Source organism: Oncorhynchus mykiss, chromosome 28 (assembly GCF_013265735.2).
Source record: "Oncorhynchus mykiss isolate Arlee chromosome 28, USDA_OmykA_1.1, whole genome shotgun sequence".
NCBI lineage: Eukaryota > Metazoa > Chordata > Actinopteri > Salmoniformes > Salmonidae > Oncorhynchus > Oncorhynchus mykiss.
Genome location: NC_048592.1, coordinates 42,670,473 through 42,688,870, shown reverse-complemented (window position 1 = coordinate 42,688,870; position 18,398 = coordinate 42,670,473). Strand labels below are relative to the sequence as shown.

Here is an 18,398-nt window from a genome sequence, read left to right as displayed (position 1 = left end):
AAAACAACCAATTTAAACAGGTTGAAGTTCAGATAATGTATCATGGTGTGTTTTAAAGGTCATTCTAAGAGCAGAGAAGCAGCATTTGGGGTTGTCTCTGTGGTTCTGTATATCCAATTAAATGGTTTCTGTCTGTAGCTCAGTGTGGATGTTTATAGGAAGCCTGGGCTAAGATGATCACTTTATCCTGTTCTTATTACCAAATCATAAAGAACCACAATTAATATCACTGACAAATACAGACTCTTGGATCTGATTTAGGTGTTTAAAACAAATTACAAATCCCAAGATGCATGTCGCTTCGGACAACAAAAAAAAAGTGTCTGTTTTCACTGTTTCATACCCACACCTTTAACATCTGCATCTCTCCTCCTGTCTAGGGTCACTCTCCTGTCTAGGGTCACTCTCCTGTCTAGGGTCACTCTCCTGTCTAGGGTCACTCTCCTGTCTATGGCAGTGCTACTGACTTCCTGTTTAGGGTCACTCTCCTGCCTATGGCAGTGCTACTGACTTCCTGTCTAGGGTCACTCTCCTGCCTATGGCAGTGCTACTGTCTTCCTGTCTAGGGTCACTCTCCTGCCTATGGCAGTGCTACTGACTTCCTGTCTAGGGTCACTCTCCTGTCTATGGCAGTGCTACTGACTTCCTGTCTAGGGTCACTCTCCTGCCTATGGCAGTGCATCTGACTTCCTGTCTAGGGTCACTCTCCTGCCTAGGGTCACTCTCCTGTCTAGGGTCACTCTCCTGCCTATGGCAGTGCTACTGACTTCCTGTCTAGGGTCACTCTCCTGCCTATGGCAGTGACTTCCTGTCTAGGGTCACTCTCCTGCCTATGGCAGTGCTACTGTCTTCCTGTCTAGGGTCACTCTCCTGCCTATGGCAGTGCTACTGACTTCCTGTCTAGGGTCACTCTCCTGTCTATGGCAGTGCTACTGACTTCCTGTCTAGGGTCACTCTCCTGCCTATGGCAGTGCTACTGACTTCCTGTCTAGGGTCACTCTCCTGCCTAGGGTCACTCTCCTGCCTATGGCAGTGCATCTGACTTCCTGTCTAGGGTCACTCTCCTGCCTATGGCAGTGACTTCCTGTCTAGGGTCACTCTCCTGCCTATGGCAGTGACTTCCTGTCTAGGGTCACTCTCCTGCCTATGGCAGTGACTTCCTGTCTAGGGTCACTCTCCTGCCTATGGCAGTGCTACTGACTTCCTGTCTAGGGTCACTCTCCTGTCTATGGCAGTGCTACTGACTTCCTGTCTAGGGTCACTCTCCTGCCTATGGCAGTGCTACTGACTTCCTGTCTAGGGTCACTCTCCTGCCTAGGGTCACTCTCCTGTCTAGGGTCACTCTCTTGCCTATGGCAGTGCTACTGACTTCCTGTCTAGGGTCACTCTCCTGCCTATGGCAGTGACTTCCTGTCTAGGGTCATTCTCCTGCCTATGGCAGTGCTACTGTCTTCCTGTCTAGGGTCACTCTCCTGCCTATGGCAGTGCTACTGTCTTCCTGTCTAGGGTCACTCTCCTGCCTATGGCAGTGCTACTGACTTCCTGTCTAGGGTCACTCTCCTGTCTATGGCAGTGCTACTGACTTCCTGTCTAGGGTCACTCTCCTGCCTATGGCAGTGCTACTGACTTCCTGTCTAGGGTCACTCTCCTGCCTAGGGTCACTCTCCTGTCTAGGGTCACTCTCCTGCCTATGGCAGTGCTACTGACTTCCTGTCTAGGGTCTCTCTCCTGCCTATGGCAGTGACTTCCTGTCTAGGGTCACTCTCCTGCCTATGGCAGTGCTACTGTCTTCCTGTCTAGGGTCACTCTCCTGCCTATGGCAGTGCTACTGACTTCCTGTCTAGGGTCACTCTCCTGTCTATGGCAGTGCTACTGACTTCCTGTCTAGGGTCACTCTCCTGCCTATGGCAGTGCTACTGACTTCCTGTCTAGGGTCACTCTCCTGCCTAGGGTCACTCTCCTGTCTAGGGTCACTCTCCTGTCTAGGGTCACTCTCCTGCCTATGGCAGTGCTACTGACTTCCTGTCTAGGGTCACTCTCCTGCCTATGGCAGTGACTTCCTGTCTAGGGTCACTCTCCTGTCTAGGGTCACTCTCCTGTCTAGGGTCACTCTCCTGCCTAGGGTCACTCTCCTGTCTAGGGTCACTCTCCTGTCTAGGGTCACTCTCCTGCCTATGGCAGTGCTACTGACTTCCTGCCTAGGGTCACTCTCCTGCCTAGGGTCACTCTCCTGTCTAGGGTCACTCTCCTGTCTAGGGTCACTCTCCTGCCTATGGCAGTGCTACTGTCTTCCTGTCTAGGGTCACTCTCCTGTCTAGGGTCACTCTCATGCCTATAGCAGTGCTACAGACTTCCTGTCTAGGGTCACTCTCCTGCCTATGGCAGTGCTACTGACTTCCTGTCTAGGGTCACTCTCCTGTCTAGGGTCACTCTCCTGCCTATGGCAGTGCTACTGTCTTCCTGTCTAGGGTCACTCTCCTGTCTAGGGTCACTCTCCTGACTAGGGTCACTCTCCTGACTAGGGTCACTCTCCTGCCTAGGGTCACTCTCCTGTCTAGGGTCACTCTCCTGCCTAGGGTCACTCTCCTGCCTAGGGTCACTCTCCTGCCTAGGGTCACTCTCCTGTCTAGAGTCACTCTCCTGTCTAGGGTCACTCTCCTGTCTAGGGCCACTCTCCTGTCTAGGGTCACTCTCCTGCCTAGGGTCACTCTCCTTTCTAGGGTCACTCTCCTGTCTAGGGTCACTCTCCTGCCTATGCAGTGCTACTGTCTTCCTGTCTAGGGTCACTCTCCTGTCTAGGGTCACTCTCCTGTCTAGGGTCACTCTCCTGTCTAGGGTCACTCTGCTGCCTATGGCAGTGCTACTGTCTTCATGTCTAGGGTCACTCTCCTGTATAGGGTCATTCTCCTGCTTATGGCAGTGCTACTGACTTCCTGTCTAGGGTCACTCTCCTGTCTAGGGTCACTCTCCTGTCTAGGGTCACTCTCCTGTCTAGGGTCACTCTCCTGCCTAGGGTCACTCTCCTGCCTAGGGTCACTCTCCTGCCTAGGGTCACTCTCCTGCCTAGGGTCACTCTCCTGTCTAGGGTCACTCTCCTGTCTAGGGTCACTCTCCTGTCTAGGGTCACTCTCCTGCCTAGGGTCACTCTCCTGTCTAGGGTCACTCTCCTGTCTAGGGTCACTCTCCTGTCTATCGCAGTGCTACTGACTTCCTGTCTAAGGCCACTCTCCTTTCTAGGGCCACTCTCCTGTCTATGGCAGTACTACTGACTTCCTGTCTAGGGCCACTCTCCTGTCTATGGCAGTGCATCTGACTTCCTGTACACTGTAATCATCTCTCCTGGCTATGGCAGTGCTACTGACTTCCTGTCTAGGGTCACTCTCCTGTCTATGTCAGTACTATTGACTTCCTGTCTAAATCAAATCAAATCAAATCAAATTTATTTATATAGCCCTTCGTACATCAGCTGATATCTCAAAGTGCTGTACAGAAACCCAGCCTAAAACCCCAAACAGCAAGCAATGCAGGTGTAGAAGCACGGTGGCTAGGAAAAACTCCCTAGAAAGGCCAAAACCTAGGAAGAAACCTAGAGAGGAACCAGGCTATGTGGGGTGGCCAGTCCTCTTCTGGCTGTGCCGGGTGGAGATTATAACAGAACATGGCCAAGATGTTCAAATGTTCATAAATGACCAGCATGGTCGAATAATAATAAGGCAGAACAGTTGAAACTGGAGCAGCAGCACGGCCAGGTGGACTGGGGACAGCAAGCAGTCATCATGTCAGGTATTCCTGGGGCATGGTCCTAGGGCTCAGGTCCTCCGAGAGAGAGAAAGAGAGAATTAGAGAACGCACACTTAAATTCACACAGGACACCGAATAGGACAGGAGAAGTACCCCAGATATAACAAACTGACCCTAGCCCCCCGACACATAAACTACTGCAGCATAAATACTGGAGGCTGAGACAGGAGGGGTCAGGAGACACTAGGGTCACTCTCCTGTCTATGGCATTGCTACTGACTTCCTGTCTAGGGTCACTCTCCTGCCTATGGCAGTGCTACTGACTTCCTCTCTAGGGCCACTCTCCTGTCTATGGCAGTGCTACTGACTTCCTGTCTAGGGCCACTCTCCTGTCTATGGCAGTGCTACTGACTTCCTGTCTAGGGCCACTCTCCTGTCTATGGCAGTGCTACTGACTTCCTGTCTAGGGCCACTCTCCTGTCTATGGCAGTGCTACTGACTTCCTGTCTAGGGCCACTCTCCTGTCTATGGCAGTGCTACTGACTTCCTGTCTAGGGCCACTCTCCTGTCTATGGCAGTGCTACTGACTTCCTGTCTAGGGCCACTCTCCTGCCTATGGCAGTGCATCTGACTTCCTGTAGTGTCCCTATAATAGCTCTGTAAAGCAACACTCCCTTTGCCTCTGTTTCTGTTGACAACATCAGTGGGGAGGAGAAACATCAGTCAGCCTCAGACTGACTGCAGGAGAGAGAGGAGTATAGCAGAGCTGGGGATAGACTGTCTTATTAGCTTGTCTGGTTGAGCTACAGCTTAAAGCAGCTACTGTCTCAGGTTGACTGTAGTCCAGCTGTCTCACACTTCTCTAGGACATCATGGTGTGATGTTAAAGGCTCAGTAGATGTCACTCAGGTCTGTTGTTTTTATGCTGTTTCTATGGTCAATTAAAGGGATACTGTGAAATTAGCAATGAGGCCCTTTATCTACTGACCCAGAGTCAGATGAGGCCCTTTATCTACTGACCCAGAGTCAGATGAGGCCCTTTATCTACTGACCCAGAGTCAGATGAAGCCCTTTATCTACTGACCCAGAGTCAGATGAGGCCCTTTATCTACTGACCCAGAGTCAGATGAGGCCCTTTATCTACTGACCCAGAGTCAGATGAGGCCCTTTATCTACTGACCCAGAGGCAGATGAAGCCCTTTATCTACTGACCCAGAGTCAGATGAGGTCCTTTATCTACTGACCCAGAGTCAGATGAGGCCCTTTATCTACTGACCCAGAGTCAGATGAGGCCCTTTATCTACTGACCCAGAGTCAGATGAGGTCCTTTATCTACTGACCCAGAGTCAGATGAGGTCCTTTATCTACTGACCCAGAGTCAGATGAGGCCCTTTATCTACTGACCCAGAGTCAGATGAGGCCCTTTATCTACTGACCCAGAGTCAGATGAGGTCCTTTATCTACTGACCCAGAGTCAGATGAGGCCCTTTATCTACTGACCCAGAGTCAGATGAGGCCCTTTATCTACTGACCCAGAGTCAGATGAGGCCCTTTATCTACTGACACAGAGTCAGATGAGGCCCTTTATCTACTGACACAGAGTCAGATGAGGCCCTTTATCTACTGACCCAGAGTCAGATGAGGCCCTTTATCTACTGACCCAGAGTCAGATGAGGCCCTTTATCTACTGACCCAGAGTCAGATGAAGCCCTTTATCTACTGACCCAGAGTCAGATGAAGCCCTTTATCTACTGACCCAGAGTCAGATGAAGCCCTTTATCTACTGACCCAGAGTCAGATGAAGCCCTTTATCTACTGACCCAGAGTCAGATGAAGCCCTTTATCTACTGACCCAGAGTCTGATGAGGCCCTTTATCTACTGACCCAGAGTGAGATGAGGCCCTTAATCTACTGACCCAGAGTCAGATGAGGCCCTTTATCTACTGACCCAGAGTCAGATGAACTCGTGGAAACCACTTTTATGTCTCTGTGTCCAGTATGAAGGAAGTTGCAGGAACTAACTAATTGCTGGAGGTCTATGGGTATCTAGTAGATATGCATAGCGCTGACGCTTGTTTGCATTGGCTCCCGAAACTACCTCTACCTTCCTTTATACTGGACACAGAATCCTGAAATATTATTCAGATCAACACTAGTCATTCCCCTCAAGAGGGATTGCATTATTACTTGTGATAGTGTGTGTGTTAGTGGGTGTGTGTTAGTAGGAGTGGGTTAGTGGGTGTGTGTTAGTGGGTGTGTTAGTGGGTGTGTTAGTGGGTGTGTTAGTGGGTGTGTTAGTGGGTGTGTGTTAGTGCGTGTGTTAGTGGGTGTGTTAGTGGGTGTGTGTTAGTGTGTGTGTTAGTGTGTGTGTGTTAGTGGGTGTGTGTTAGTGGGTGTGTTAGTGGGTGTGTGTTAGTGGGTGTGTGTTAGTGTGTGTGTTAGTGGGTGTGTGTTAGTGGGTGTTAGTGGGTGTGTGTTAGTGGGTGTGTGTTAGTGGGTGTGTTAGTGTGTGTGTTAGTGTGTGTGCCTGTGCGTGTGTGTTATTCACAGTGATAGTATAGACCGGTTTAATTGGTTAGCTCTGGGTCTGTCTGTCTGGCTCAGTGCGCCTCGCTCGTCTCGGGTCTTTAAAAGGTCATTGGCTTCATCCAGACCACCAGACAGAGATCCTGCTACTGTATGAGATACTGGATATACCCTGTGTGTTTCAGGCTGTCCGTGGATGTGGGACGACCTGGCTTGTTGGCAGGATGCAGCCGTAGGTGAAGTGGTATCAGTCAGATGTCCTGAAGTCTTTCATGACCTCCTGAGTCCTGACGATGGTTTGTAGCATGGCTTCTACTGTACTAGTGATTCAAACAGTATGGCTTGGCATATTTATATGGGTTGAAGTGCTATAGCATTTTGTAGATTGACGTGTGTGTGTGTGTGTGTGTGTGTGTGTGTGTGTGTGTGTGTGTGTGTGTGTGTGTGTGTGTTTCAGAGATTGGTTGGATCAGTAGGAACTGTACAGCAGAGGGCTGGTCAGAAACATTTCCTCACTACGTTGACGCCTGTCTGTCAGACGATAACACCACCAGACCGGTAAGAACCTAGAACCTAACCTCTAGAACCTAGAACTAGACAGGTAAGAACCTAACCTCTAGAACCTAGAACTAGACAGGTAAGAACCTAGAAACCAACATATAGAACTAGACAGGTAAGAACCTAGAACCTAACCTCTAGGACATAGAACTAGACAGGTAAGAACCTAGAACCTAACCTCTAGAACCTAGAACCAGACAGGTTAGAACCTAGAACATAACTTCTAGAACCTAGAACTAGACAGGTAAGAACCTAGAACCCAACCTCTAGAACCTAGAACTAGACAGGTAAGAACCTAGAATCCAACCGCTAGAACCTAGAACTAGACAGGTAAGAACCTAGAATCCAACCGCTAGAACCTAGAACTAGACAGGTAAGAACCCAGAACCCAACCTCTCGAACCTATAACTAGACAGGTAAGAACCTAAAACCCAACCTCTAGAACCTAGAACTAGACAGGTAAGAACCTAGAACCTAACCTCTAGAACCTAGAACTAGACAGGTAAGAACCTAGAACCTAACTTCTAGAACTAGACAGGTAAGAACCTAGAATCTAACTCCTAGAATCAGACAGGTAACAACATAGAACCTCTAAAACCTAGTATATAGAACCTAGAACAGGACCTTCTTTCACAATGTATACTTCCGTTGAACAGTGCAAACAGTAGAACCATGTGCTATTCTGTCTCACCCAGGACATATACTATGTTCTTTAACAGTTTCTCTCTGTCTCTTCCAGGACATATACTATGTACTATAACAATGTCTCTCTGTCTCTCCCAGGACATATACTATGTTCTATAACAATGTCTCTCTGTCTCTCCCAGGACATATACTATGTTCTATAACAATGTCTCTCTGTCTCTCCCAGGACATATACTATAACAATGTCTCTCTGTCTCTCCCAGGACATATACTATGTTCTATAACAATGTCTCTCTGTCTCTCCCAGGACATATACTATGTTCTATAACAGTGTCTCTCTGTCTCTTCCAGGACATATACTATAACAGTGTATCTCTGTCTCTCCCAGGACATATACTATAACAATGTCTCTCTGTCTCTTCCAGGACATGCACTATGAGTCTGTGAAAGCTCTGTACACAGCAGGATACAGCACCTCTTTGGTCTCTCTCACCACCGCCATGACTATACTCTGCAGGTTCAGGTTAGATCTGGTCTCTCTCACCACCTCCATGACTATACTCTGCAGGTTCAGATTAGATCTGGTCTCTCACCACCTCCATGACTATACTCTGCAGGTTCAGATAACCGGCCACTAGGGGGCAACGGTTTGCATTATTACCATCAAGTAGTCTTGTGGCTAGCTAGGGTGTTTTGGACAGGGATGGTGTATTTACATTTTTTTTGCCTATCCCAAACTATTTAACTTAAACACTCGGAATGAATTCCTAAACTTACCCGTCAAGTTGTTTCTGTTTTTCATTTTTTCTTCAATTTTCTTTTTTAAATTTGGCATTTTTTATGATTATACAAATAAGACAGAACAGCAGGACAGAACACACAGATCCCCTACCAAATCACCCCCCCCCCCATGCTCTAACAGAGCACACAGATCCCCTACCAAATCAACCCCCCCCCCCCATGCTCTAACAGAGCACACAGATCCCCTACCAAATCAACCCCCCCCATGCTCTAAAAGAGCCCCACCCCAACCCCCCATGCTCTAAAAGAGCCCCACCCCAACCCCCCATGCTCTAACAGAGCCCAACCCCCCATGCTCTAACAGAGCCCCACCCCAAAACCAGACTTAAAGCGGCATGATATGCAATGAGTAATATATATATTTTATTTATTTCACCTTTATTTAACCAGGTAGGCTAGTTGAGAACAAGTTCTCATTTGCAACTGCGACCTGGCCAAAATAAAGCATAGCAGTGTGAACAGTCAACAACACAGAGTTACACATGGAGTAAACAATAAACAATAAACAAGTCAATAACATAGTAGAAAAAAAAGAGAATCTATATACATTGTGTGCAAAAGGCATGAGGAGGTAGGCAATAAATAGGCCATAGGAGTGAATAATTACAATTTAGCAGATTAACACTGGAGTGATAAATGATCAGATGAACGTGCACAGGTAGAGATACTGGTGTGCAAAAGAGCAGAAAAGTAAATAAAATAAAAACAGTATGGGGATGAGGTAGGTAGATCGGGTGGGCTATTTACAGATGGGCTATGTACAGCTGCAGCGATCGGTTAGCTGCACAGATAGCAGATGTTTAAAGTTGGTGAGGGAGATAAAAGTCTCCAACTTCAGAGATTTTTGCAATTCGTTCCAGTCGCAGGCAGCAGAGAACTGGAAGGAAAGGCGGCCAAATGAGGTTTTGGCTTTAGGGATGATCAGTGAGATACACCTGCTGGAGCGCGTGCTACGGGTGGGTGTTGCCATCGTGACCAGTGAACTGAGATAAGGCGGAGCTTTACCTAGCATAGACTTGTAGATGACCTGGAGCCAGTAGGTCTGGCGACGAACATGTAGCGAGGGCCAGCCGACTAGAGCATACAGGTCGCAGTGGTGGGTGGTATAAGGTGCTTTAGTAACAAAACGGATGGCACTGTGATAAACTGCATCCAGTTTGCTGAGTAGAGTATTGGAAGCTATTTTGTAGATGACATCGCCGAAGTCGAGGATCGTTAGGATAGTCAGTTTTACTAGGGTAAGTTTGGGGGCGTGAGTGAAGGAGGCTTTGTTGCGAAATAGAAAGCCGACTCTCGATTTGATTTTGGATTGGAGATGTTTGATATGAGTCTGGAAGGAGAGTTTGCAGTCTAGCCACACACCTAGCTACTTATAGATGTCCACATATTCTAGGTCGGAACCATCCAGGGTGGTGATGCTAGTCGGGCGTGTGGGTGCAGGCAGCGAACGGTTGAAAAGCATGCATTTGGTTTTACTAGCGTTTAAGAGCAGGTGGAGGCCACGGAAGGAGTGTTGTATGGCATTGAAGCTCGTTTGGAGGTTAGATAGCACAGTGTCCAAGGAAGGGCCAGAAGTATACAGAATATACAGAATGGTGTCGTCTGCATAGAGGTGGATCAGGGAATCGCCCGCAGCAAGAGCAACATTATTGATATATACAGAGAAAAGAGTCGGCCTGAGAATTGAACCCTGTGGTACCCCCATAGAGACTGCCAGAGGACCGGACAACATGCCCTCCGATTTGACACACTGAACTGTGTCTGCAAAGTAGTTGGTGAACCAGGCAAGGCAGTCATTAGAAAAACCGAGGCTACTGAGTCTGCCGATAAGAATATGGTGATTGACAGAGTCGAAAGCCTTGGCCAGGTCGATGAAGACGGCTGCACAGTAATGTCTCTTCTCGATGGCGGTTATGATATCGTTTAGTACCTTGAGCGTGGCTGAGGTGCACCCGTGACCGGCTCGGAACCGGATTGCACAGCGGAGAAGGTACGGTGGGATTCGAGATGGTTAGTGATCTGTTTGTTGACTTGGCTTTCAAAGACCTTAGATAGGCAGGGCAGGATGGATATAGGTCTGTAACAGTTTGGGTCCAGTGTGCCTCACCCTTTGAAGAATGGGATGACCGCGGCAGCTTTCCAATCCTTGGGGATCTCAGATGATACGAAGGAGAGGTTGAACAGGCTGGTAATAGGGGTTGCGACAATGGCGGCGGACAGTTTCAGAAGTAGAGGGTCCAGATTGTCAAGCCCAGCTGATTTGTACGGGTCCAGGTTTTGCAGCTCTTTCAGAACATCTGCTATCTGGAATTGGGTAAATTTGTAGCTGCGAGGTGGGCGGGGGGGGCGGAGCTGTTGGCCGAGGTTGGAGTAGCCAGGAGGAAGGCATGGCAAGCCGTTGAGAAGAATTCAGGAATGTCCAAAACATTTCCAAAACATGTGTAATAAAGTAGCAAATCAAATCGAATCAAATCAAATTTTATTTGTCACATACACATGGCTATCAGATGTTAATGCGAGTGTAGCGAAATGCTTGTGCTTCTAGTTCCGACAATGCAGTAATAACAAGTAATCTAACTAACAATTCCAAAACTACTGTCTTGTACACAGTGTAAGGGGATAAAGAATATGTACATAAGGATATATGAATGAGTGATGGTACAGATCAGCATAGGCAAGATACAGTAGATGGTATCGAGTACAGTATGTACAAATGAGATGAGTATGTAAACAAAGTGGCATAGTTTAAAGTGGCTAGTGATACATGTATTACATAAGGATACAGTCGATGATATAGAGTACAGTATATACGTATGCATATGAGATGAATAATGTAGGGTAAGTAACATTATATAAGGTAGCATTGTTTAAAGTGGCTAGTGATATATTTACATCATTTCCCATCAATTCCCATTATTAAAGTGGCTGGAGTTGAGTCAGTGTCAGTGTGTTGGCAGCAGCCACTCAGTGTTAGTGGTGGCTGTTTAACAGTCTGATGGCCTTGAGATAGAAGCTGTTTTTCAGTCTCTCGGTCCCAGCTTTGATGCACCTGTACTGACCTCGCCTTCTGGATGATAGCGGGGTGAACAGGCAGTGGCTCGGGTGGTTGATGTCCTTGATGATCTTTATGGCCTTCCTGTGACATCGGGTGGTGTAGGTGTCCTGGAGGGCAGGTAGTTTGCCCCCGGTGATGCGTTGTGCAGACCTCACTACCCTCTGGAGAGCCTTACGGTTGAGGGCGGTGCAGTTGCCATACCAGGCGGTGGTACAGCCCGCCAGGATGCTCTCGATTGTGCATCTGTAGAAGTTTGTGAGTGCTTTTGGTGACAAGGCGAATTTCTTCAGCCTCCTGAGGTTGAAGAGGCGCTGCTGCGCCTTCTTCACGATGCTGTCTGTGTGAGTGGACCAATTCAGTTTGTCTGTGATGTGTATGCCGAGGAACTTAAAACTTGCTACCCTCTCCACTACTGTTCCATCGATGTGGATAGGGGGGTGTTCCCTCTGCTGTTTCCTGAAGTCCACAATCATCTCCTTAGTTTTGTTGACGTTGAGTGTGAGGTTATTTTCCTAACACCACACTCCGAGGGCCCTCACCTCCTCCCTGTAGGCCGTCTCGTCGTTGTTGGTAATCAAGCCTACCACTGTTGTGTCGTCCGCAAATTTGATGATTGAGTTGGAGGCGTGCGTGGCCACGCAGTCGTGGGTGAACAGGGAGTACAGGAGAGGGCTCAGAACGCACCCTTGTGGGGCCCCAGTGTTGAGAATCAGCGGGGAGGAGATGTTGTTGCCTACCCTCACCACCTGGGGGCGGCCCGTCAGGAAGTCCAGTACCCAGTTGCACAGGGCGGGGTCGAGACCCAGGGTCTCGAGCTTGATGACGAGCTTGGAGGGTACTATGGTGTTGAATGCCGAGCTGTAGTCGATGAACAGCATTCTCACATAGGTATTCCTCTTGTCCAGATGGGTTAGGGCAGTGTGCAGTGTGGTTGAGATTGCATCGTCTGTGGACCTATTTGGGCGGTAAGCAAATTGGAGTGGGTCTAGGGTGTCAGGTAGGGTGGAGGTGATATGGTCCTTGACTAGTCTCTCAAAGCACTTCATGATGACGGATGTGAGTGCTACGGGGCGGTAGTCGTTTAGCTCAGTTACCTTAGCTTTCTTGGGAACAGGAACAATGGTGGCCCTCTTGAAGCATGTGGGAACAGCAGACTGGTATAGGGATTGATTGAATATGTCCGTAAACACACCGGCCAGCTGGTCTGCGCATGCTCTGAGGGCGCGGCTGGGGATGCCGTCTGGGCCTGCAGCCTTGCGAGGGTTAGCACGTTTAAATGTCTTACTCACCTCGGCTGCAGTGAAGGAGAGACCGCATGTTTTCGTTGCAGGCCGTGTCAGTGGCACTGTATTGTCCTCAAAGTCGGCAAAAAAGTTATTTAGTCTGCCTGGGAGCAAGACATCCTGGTCCGTGACTGGGCTGGATTTCTTCCTGTAGTCCGTGATTGACTGTAGACCCTGCCACATGCCTCTTGTGTCTGAGCCGTTGAATTGAGATTCTACTTTGTCTCTAGTACTGGCGCTTAGCTTGTTTGATAGCCTTGCGGAGGGAATAGCTGCACTGTTTGTATTCGGTCATGTTACCAGACACAGCATATGCACAGAATTGACAGATTTCTGGATATGAATTCTTGAGACGTTTTCTAAGATAGACATATATAGATGAAGAATGTCAGAGTATGAAGCATACTAGCATCTGAAAGTTGTTCACCTAAGTCCTCTTCCCATTGGTTCTTGAGAGTTCAGGGAATCCAGATTGTGGAAGTTTAATAACATGCAGATCACACTCATGCCCCCTCTGATATTTTTTATTTAACTAGGCAAGTCAGTTAAGAACAAATTCTTATTTACAATGACAGCCTACCGGGGAACAGTGGGTTAACTGCCTGTTCAAGGGCAGAACAACAGAATGACAGTGTGTTTTACCCTGTCAGCTCGGAGATTTGATCCAGCAACCTTTCAGTTACTAGCCCTACACTCAAACCACTAGGCTACCTGCCGGCCCTACACTCTAACCACTAGGCTACCTGCCGGCCCTACACTCAAACCACTAGGCTACCTGTCGCCCCTACACTCTAACCACTAGGCTACCTGCCGGCCCTACACTCAAACCACTAGGCTACCTGCCGGCCCTACACTCAAACCACTAGGCTACCTGCCGGCCCTACACTCAAACCACTAGGCTACCTGCCGGCCCTACACTCAAACCACTAGGCTACCTGCCGGCCCTACACTCAAACCACTAGGCTACCTGCCGGCCCTACACTCAAACCACTAGGCTACCTGCCGGCCCTACACTCAAACCACTAGGCTACCTGCCGGCCCTACACTCAAACCACTAGGCTACCTGCCGGCCCTACACTCAAACCACTAGGCTACCTGCCGGCCCTACACTAACCACTAGGCTACCTGCCGGCCCTACACTAACCACTAGGCTACCTGCCGGCCCTACACTAACCACTAGGCCACCTGCCTCCCCTACACTCTAACCACTAGGCTACCTGCCGGCCCTACACTAACCACTAGGCCACCTTCCTCCCCTACACTCTAACCACTAGGCTACCTGCCAGCCCTACACTAACCACTAGGCCACCTGCCTCCCCTACACTCTAACCACTAGGCTACCTGCCGGCCCTACACTAACCACTAGGCCACCTGCCTCCCCTACACTCTAACCACTAGGCTACCTGCCGGCCCTACACTAACCACTAGGCCACCTGCCTCCCCTACACTCTAACCACTAGGCTACCTGCCGGCCCTACACTAACCACTAGGCCACCTGCCTCCCCTACACTCTAACCACTAGGCTACCTGCCGGCCCTACACTAACCACTAGGCTACCTGCTGGCCCTACACTAACCACTAGGCTACCTGCCGGCCCTACACTAACCACTAGGCTACCTGCCGGCCCACACTCTAACCACTAGGCTACCTGCCACCCCTACACTCTAACCACTAGGCTACCTGCCGGCCCTACAGTCTAACCACTAGGCTAGCCACCTGCCTCCCCAAACTGTATGTACAGGTCGTTCAGTGAGGAGATCCCTTTTCCAGACCAGATATGAAATACCCTACTTGCATTAGCTGATCTGGAAACAGTTAAGGAGATCTTTTGGTCTCAGTGAATTTTCAACTTCTGCCCCATAATTAAAAAACCATACAACATCTTGAACATCTTGGCCATGTTCTGTTATAATCTCCACCAGGCACAGCCAGAAGAGGACTGGCCACCCCACATAGCCTGGTTCCTCTCTAGGTTTCTTCCTAGGTTTTGGCCTTTCTAGGGAGTTTTTCCTAGCCACCGTGCTTCTACACCTGCATTGCTTGCTGTTTGGGGTTTTAGGCTGGGTTTCTGTACAGCACTTTGAGATATCAGCTGATGTACGAAGGGCTTTATAAATAAATCTGATTTGATTTGAATAGGGTTTTTAATGTATTTGGAAACAGGCTCAGCTAGTTTAGAGCAAAGTAAGGCTTCTAAGGAGGTGGGGCCACAGGATGAGATCTCCAAGGTCAACCATTTTCTTATGTCAGCTGCCCAGTAATAATATTGAAAGTTGGGTAGCTCTAGACCACCCTGGGGACGAGTCTCTGCAATACGCTCCTACGTGTCCGAGGGTTTTTCTTGTTCCAGATAAACTAATATCTGCTTTTATCTATGGAGATAAAAATATATATTTTGTCAGAAAGATAGTAATACATTTGAAATGAGTATAAAAACGTAGGTAATACATTCATTCCTCGCGAAGAAAAAGTTTAAGTTGAGTGTGACTCAAATTCCAAAATACAGTTTCTGTGTAGTGACTCTGAAGGGCACATGACTAAAATATGTTTGCCTGTCAGAAGGATTAATACACATCAATTCACGTTTTTATAGATGAACCTCATATTTACCAACTGTCTTTAGTAGAACCTGGATCTCTGGAAGACCAGTTAAAGGGTCAGACATTTATAATATAATGTCATCCGCATAGTAGTGTTATTCACATATTGTTAAAGCTAAAGGCTCAATTGTAAAAGCAAACAGCTGAGGGGATAGAGGACAACCCTGTCTTGTCCCATGTTGAAGTTGGATATAGGATGAAAGGTTAATATGTGTGCGCACTGCAGGCATAGGGGAGGAGTAAAGGACTTTGATCCAGGACATAAAATTGGGACCGAATCCAAATTGTTTGAGGATATAAAACAGATAATCCCACTCAACCTGATCAAACTCCATCTCAGCATCAAGTGATAACAACATCTCTGGAGTGTCAGATGAAGAGGGGTTATAAAGTATATTATAAAGATGTCTGATGTTTAAAAATAATGACGATTTTTAAGGATAACTGAGGGAAGAACTGACTCAAAACGGCAGGGAATCATAGAAAGTATCTTTACATTTCAATTAAGTAAAGGAATTTGCCTACATGAACCACACAAGGTTTTTTTTACCATTTTCAGAATAAGTGAAATACATGCTTGTCTTATTGTTGAGGGTAAAGATTTTAAGGAGAATGATTCCCCAAATACGGAAAGAGAGGAGAGAGTTGATCTGAGAATAAAAATATATATTTTCCTTTGTTTATTTTTTATATTTTTTTTTTTACCCTTTTTCTCCCCAATTTCATGGTATCCAATTGGTAGTTACGGTCTTGTCTCATCGCTCCAACTCCCGTACGGACTCGAGAGAGGTGAAGGTCTAGAGCCATGCGTCCTCCAAAACACAAACCAACCAAGCCGCACTGCTTCTTAACACAGCGCGCATCCCACCCGGAAGCCAGCCGTGTGTCGGAGGAAACACCTGGCGACCGTGTCAGAGTGCACTCCGCCCGATCGCTAGTGCTTGATGGTACAAGGACATCCCTGTCGGCCAAACCCTCCCCTAACCCAGATGACGCTGGGGCCAATTATGTGCCGTCCCATGGGTCTCCCCGTCGTGGCCGGCTGCAACAAAGGCTGGGCTCACACCCAGAATCTCTAGTGGCACAGCTAGCTCGCCACTCGGGAGGCCCGATCTGAGAATGTATTTTAAGAATTAGCTCTGAAATCCATCGGGGATTTAATTGGCAACACGATCTCTTCTACAGAGAGCTGCTCTTCTAGTTTAGCAGCTGTCTCAGGTTCAACTGTAGGAACATCTAAGTTCTCAAAGGTGTGGAGTAAGGTGGCATTACCAGCTGATTCTGAAGTGTATAATTATGAGTAAAAGTTATGAAAGCATGAATTGACCTCTAAATGATCAATACATGTGTTACCCAGCTCATCAGTTATCTCAGGTATGGTTTGATTTGTTCTCTGACGCAGCATTTTCCCTGGTTTCTCTCCATGTTCATAATTTTTGTATCGAGATTTACTAATTAGATTTTCTGTTTATCGAGTTGAAAGAAGATTAAACTTTGTCTGAAGTGTCAAACTGTTGTTTTAGTAAATCTGCGGATGAAGAGTGTGAATATGCCATATCCAACTCCCAGATGTTATTTGTAAGTTCCCCGAGTAGTTGAATATTGCACTTCCTTAATCTCGCGCTGTACTAAATAATTTGGCCCCTTAGATAAGCCTTCATTGATTCCTATACTGTGGTAGGAGACATTCCAGGGGGTTGATTAAGCTCAATAAACAGCTCAATTTGAGATTATATAAAAGCAACAAAGGTTTCTTCTGGTAGCAGTAGTGAGTTAAGGGGGATACCTAGTCAGTTGTACGACTGCATGCATTCAACTGGGATTCGATCCAGCAACCTTGCGGTTACTCGCCCAGTGCTCTATCCACTAGGCTTCCTGCTTCCCTTTAAGGCTACAAGGGTGATAACTGGGCTGTGTATTTGGTATAAGTAGTTTCATAGTAAGAGGATAATGATTCGAAATGACTATAGCTTGGTAATCACACTCCGCGATAAGTGGCAGAAATCTATTGTCCTGGAAAAAGAAGTCTACGTGAGAAGGTCTTATGCGAACGGTATGTTTTTACTAATTAAAATGGCTGCTCCTCGTGTTTTTAGAAGGAAAATTGGAATATGATTGACCGATCCACTTTCCTTTTAAACGATAGTGGTCAAAAGTGCGGAGATGTGTCTCCTGAAGAAAGACGATATCTACTTTAAGTTGATTTAAATGAGAAAGAACCCGTTACCTTTTACTGGGTGGTTTAAAGATGTAAAATTGCAGCTAGCTAAAGTGACCGAGCAACCAGCTGTCCCTCATGATATCAGGCCTAGCCATGTAAAGTAACCAGCTGTCCCTCATGTTATCAGGCCTTGCCATGTAAAGTCAACCAGCTGTCCCTCATGATACCAGGCCTAGCCATGTAAAGTCAACCAGCTGTCCCTCATGATATCAGACCTAGCCATGTAAAGTAACCAGCTGTCCCTCATGTTATCAGGCCTAGCCATGTAAAGTCAACCAGCTGTCCCTCATGATATCAGACCTAGCCATGTAAAGTAACCAGCTGTCCCTCATGATATCAGACCTAGCCATGTAAAGTAACCAGCTGTCCCTCATGTTATCAGGCCTAGCCATGTAAAGTCAACCAGCTGTCCCTCTCATGATATCAGACCTAGCCATGTAAACTCAACCAGCTGTCCCTCATGATATCAGGCCTAGCCATGTAAAGTCAACCAGCTGTCCCTCATGATATCAGGCCTAGCCATGTAAAGTCAACCAGCTGTCCCTCATGATATCAGACCTAGCCATGTAAAGTAACCAGCTGTCCCTCATGTTATCAGGCCTAGCCATGTAAAGTCAACCAGCTGTCCCTCTCATGATATCAGACCTAGCCATGTAAACTCAACCAGCTGTCCCTCATGATATCAGGCCTAGCCATGTAAAGTCAACCAGCTGTCCCTCATGATATCAGGCCTAGCCATGTAAAGTAACCAGCTGTCCCTCATGATATCAGGCTTAGCCATGTAAAGTCAACCAGCTGTCCCTCATGATATCAGGCCTAGCCATGTAAAGTAACCAGCTGTCCCTCATGATATCAGGCTTAGCCATGTAAAGTAACCAGCTGTCCCTCATGATATCAGGCCTAGCCATGTAAAGTAACCAGCTGTCCCTCATGTTATCAGGTCTAGCCATGTAAAGTAACCAGCTGTC

At 47.6% G+C, this 18,398-nt stretch overlaps 1 protein-coding gene across 3 annotated transcripts in view; it reads left to right on the top strand.

The window, feature by feature from the left end:
• LOC110508271 (pituitary adenylate cyclase-activating polypeptide type I receptor-like) overlaps positions 1-18,398 on the top strand; it is a 72,976-nt gene that overhangs the window by 14,250 nt on the left and 40,328 nt on the right. For all 3 annotated transcript variants that reach the window (XM_036966603.1, XM_036966601.1, XM_036966602.1), the window contains 3 exons: positions 6,453-6,563; positions 6,725-6,825; positions 7,896-7,993. In XM_036966603.1, the coding sequence (XP_036822498.1) occupies positions 6,453-6,563; positions 6,725-6,825; positions 7,896-7,993 (310 nt within the window). The remainder of the gene's footprint in view (positions 1-6,452; positions 6,564-6,724; positions 6,826-7,895; positions 7,994-18,398) is intronic.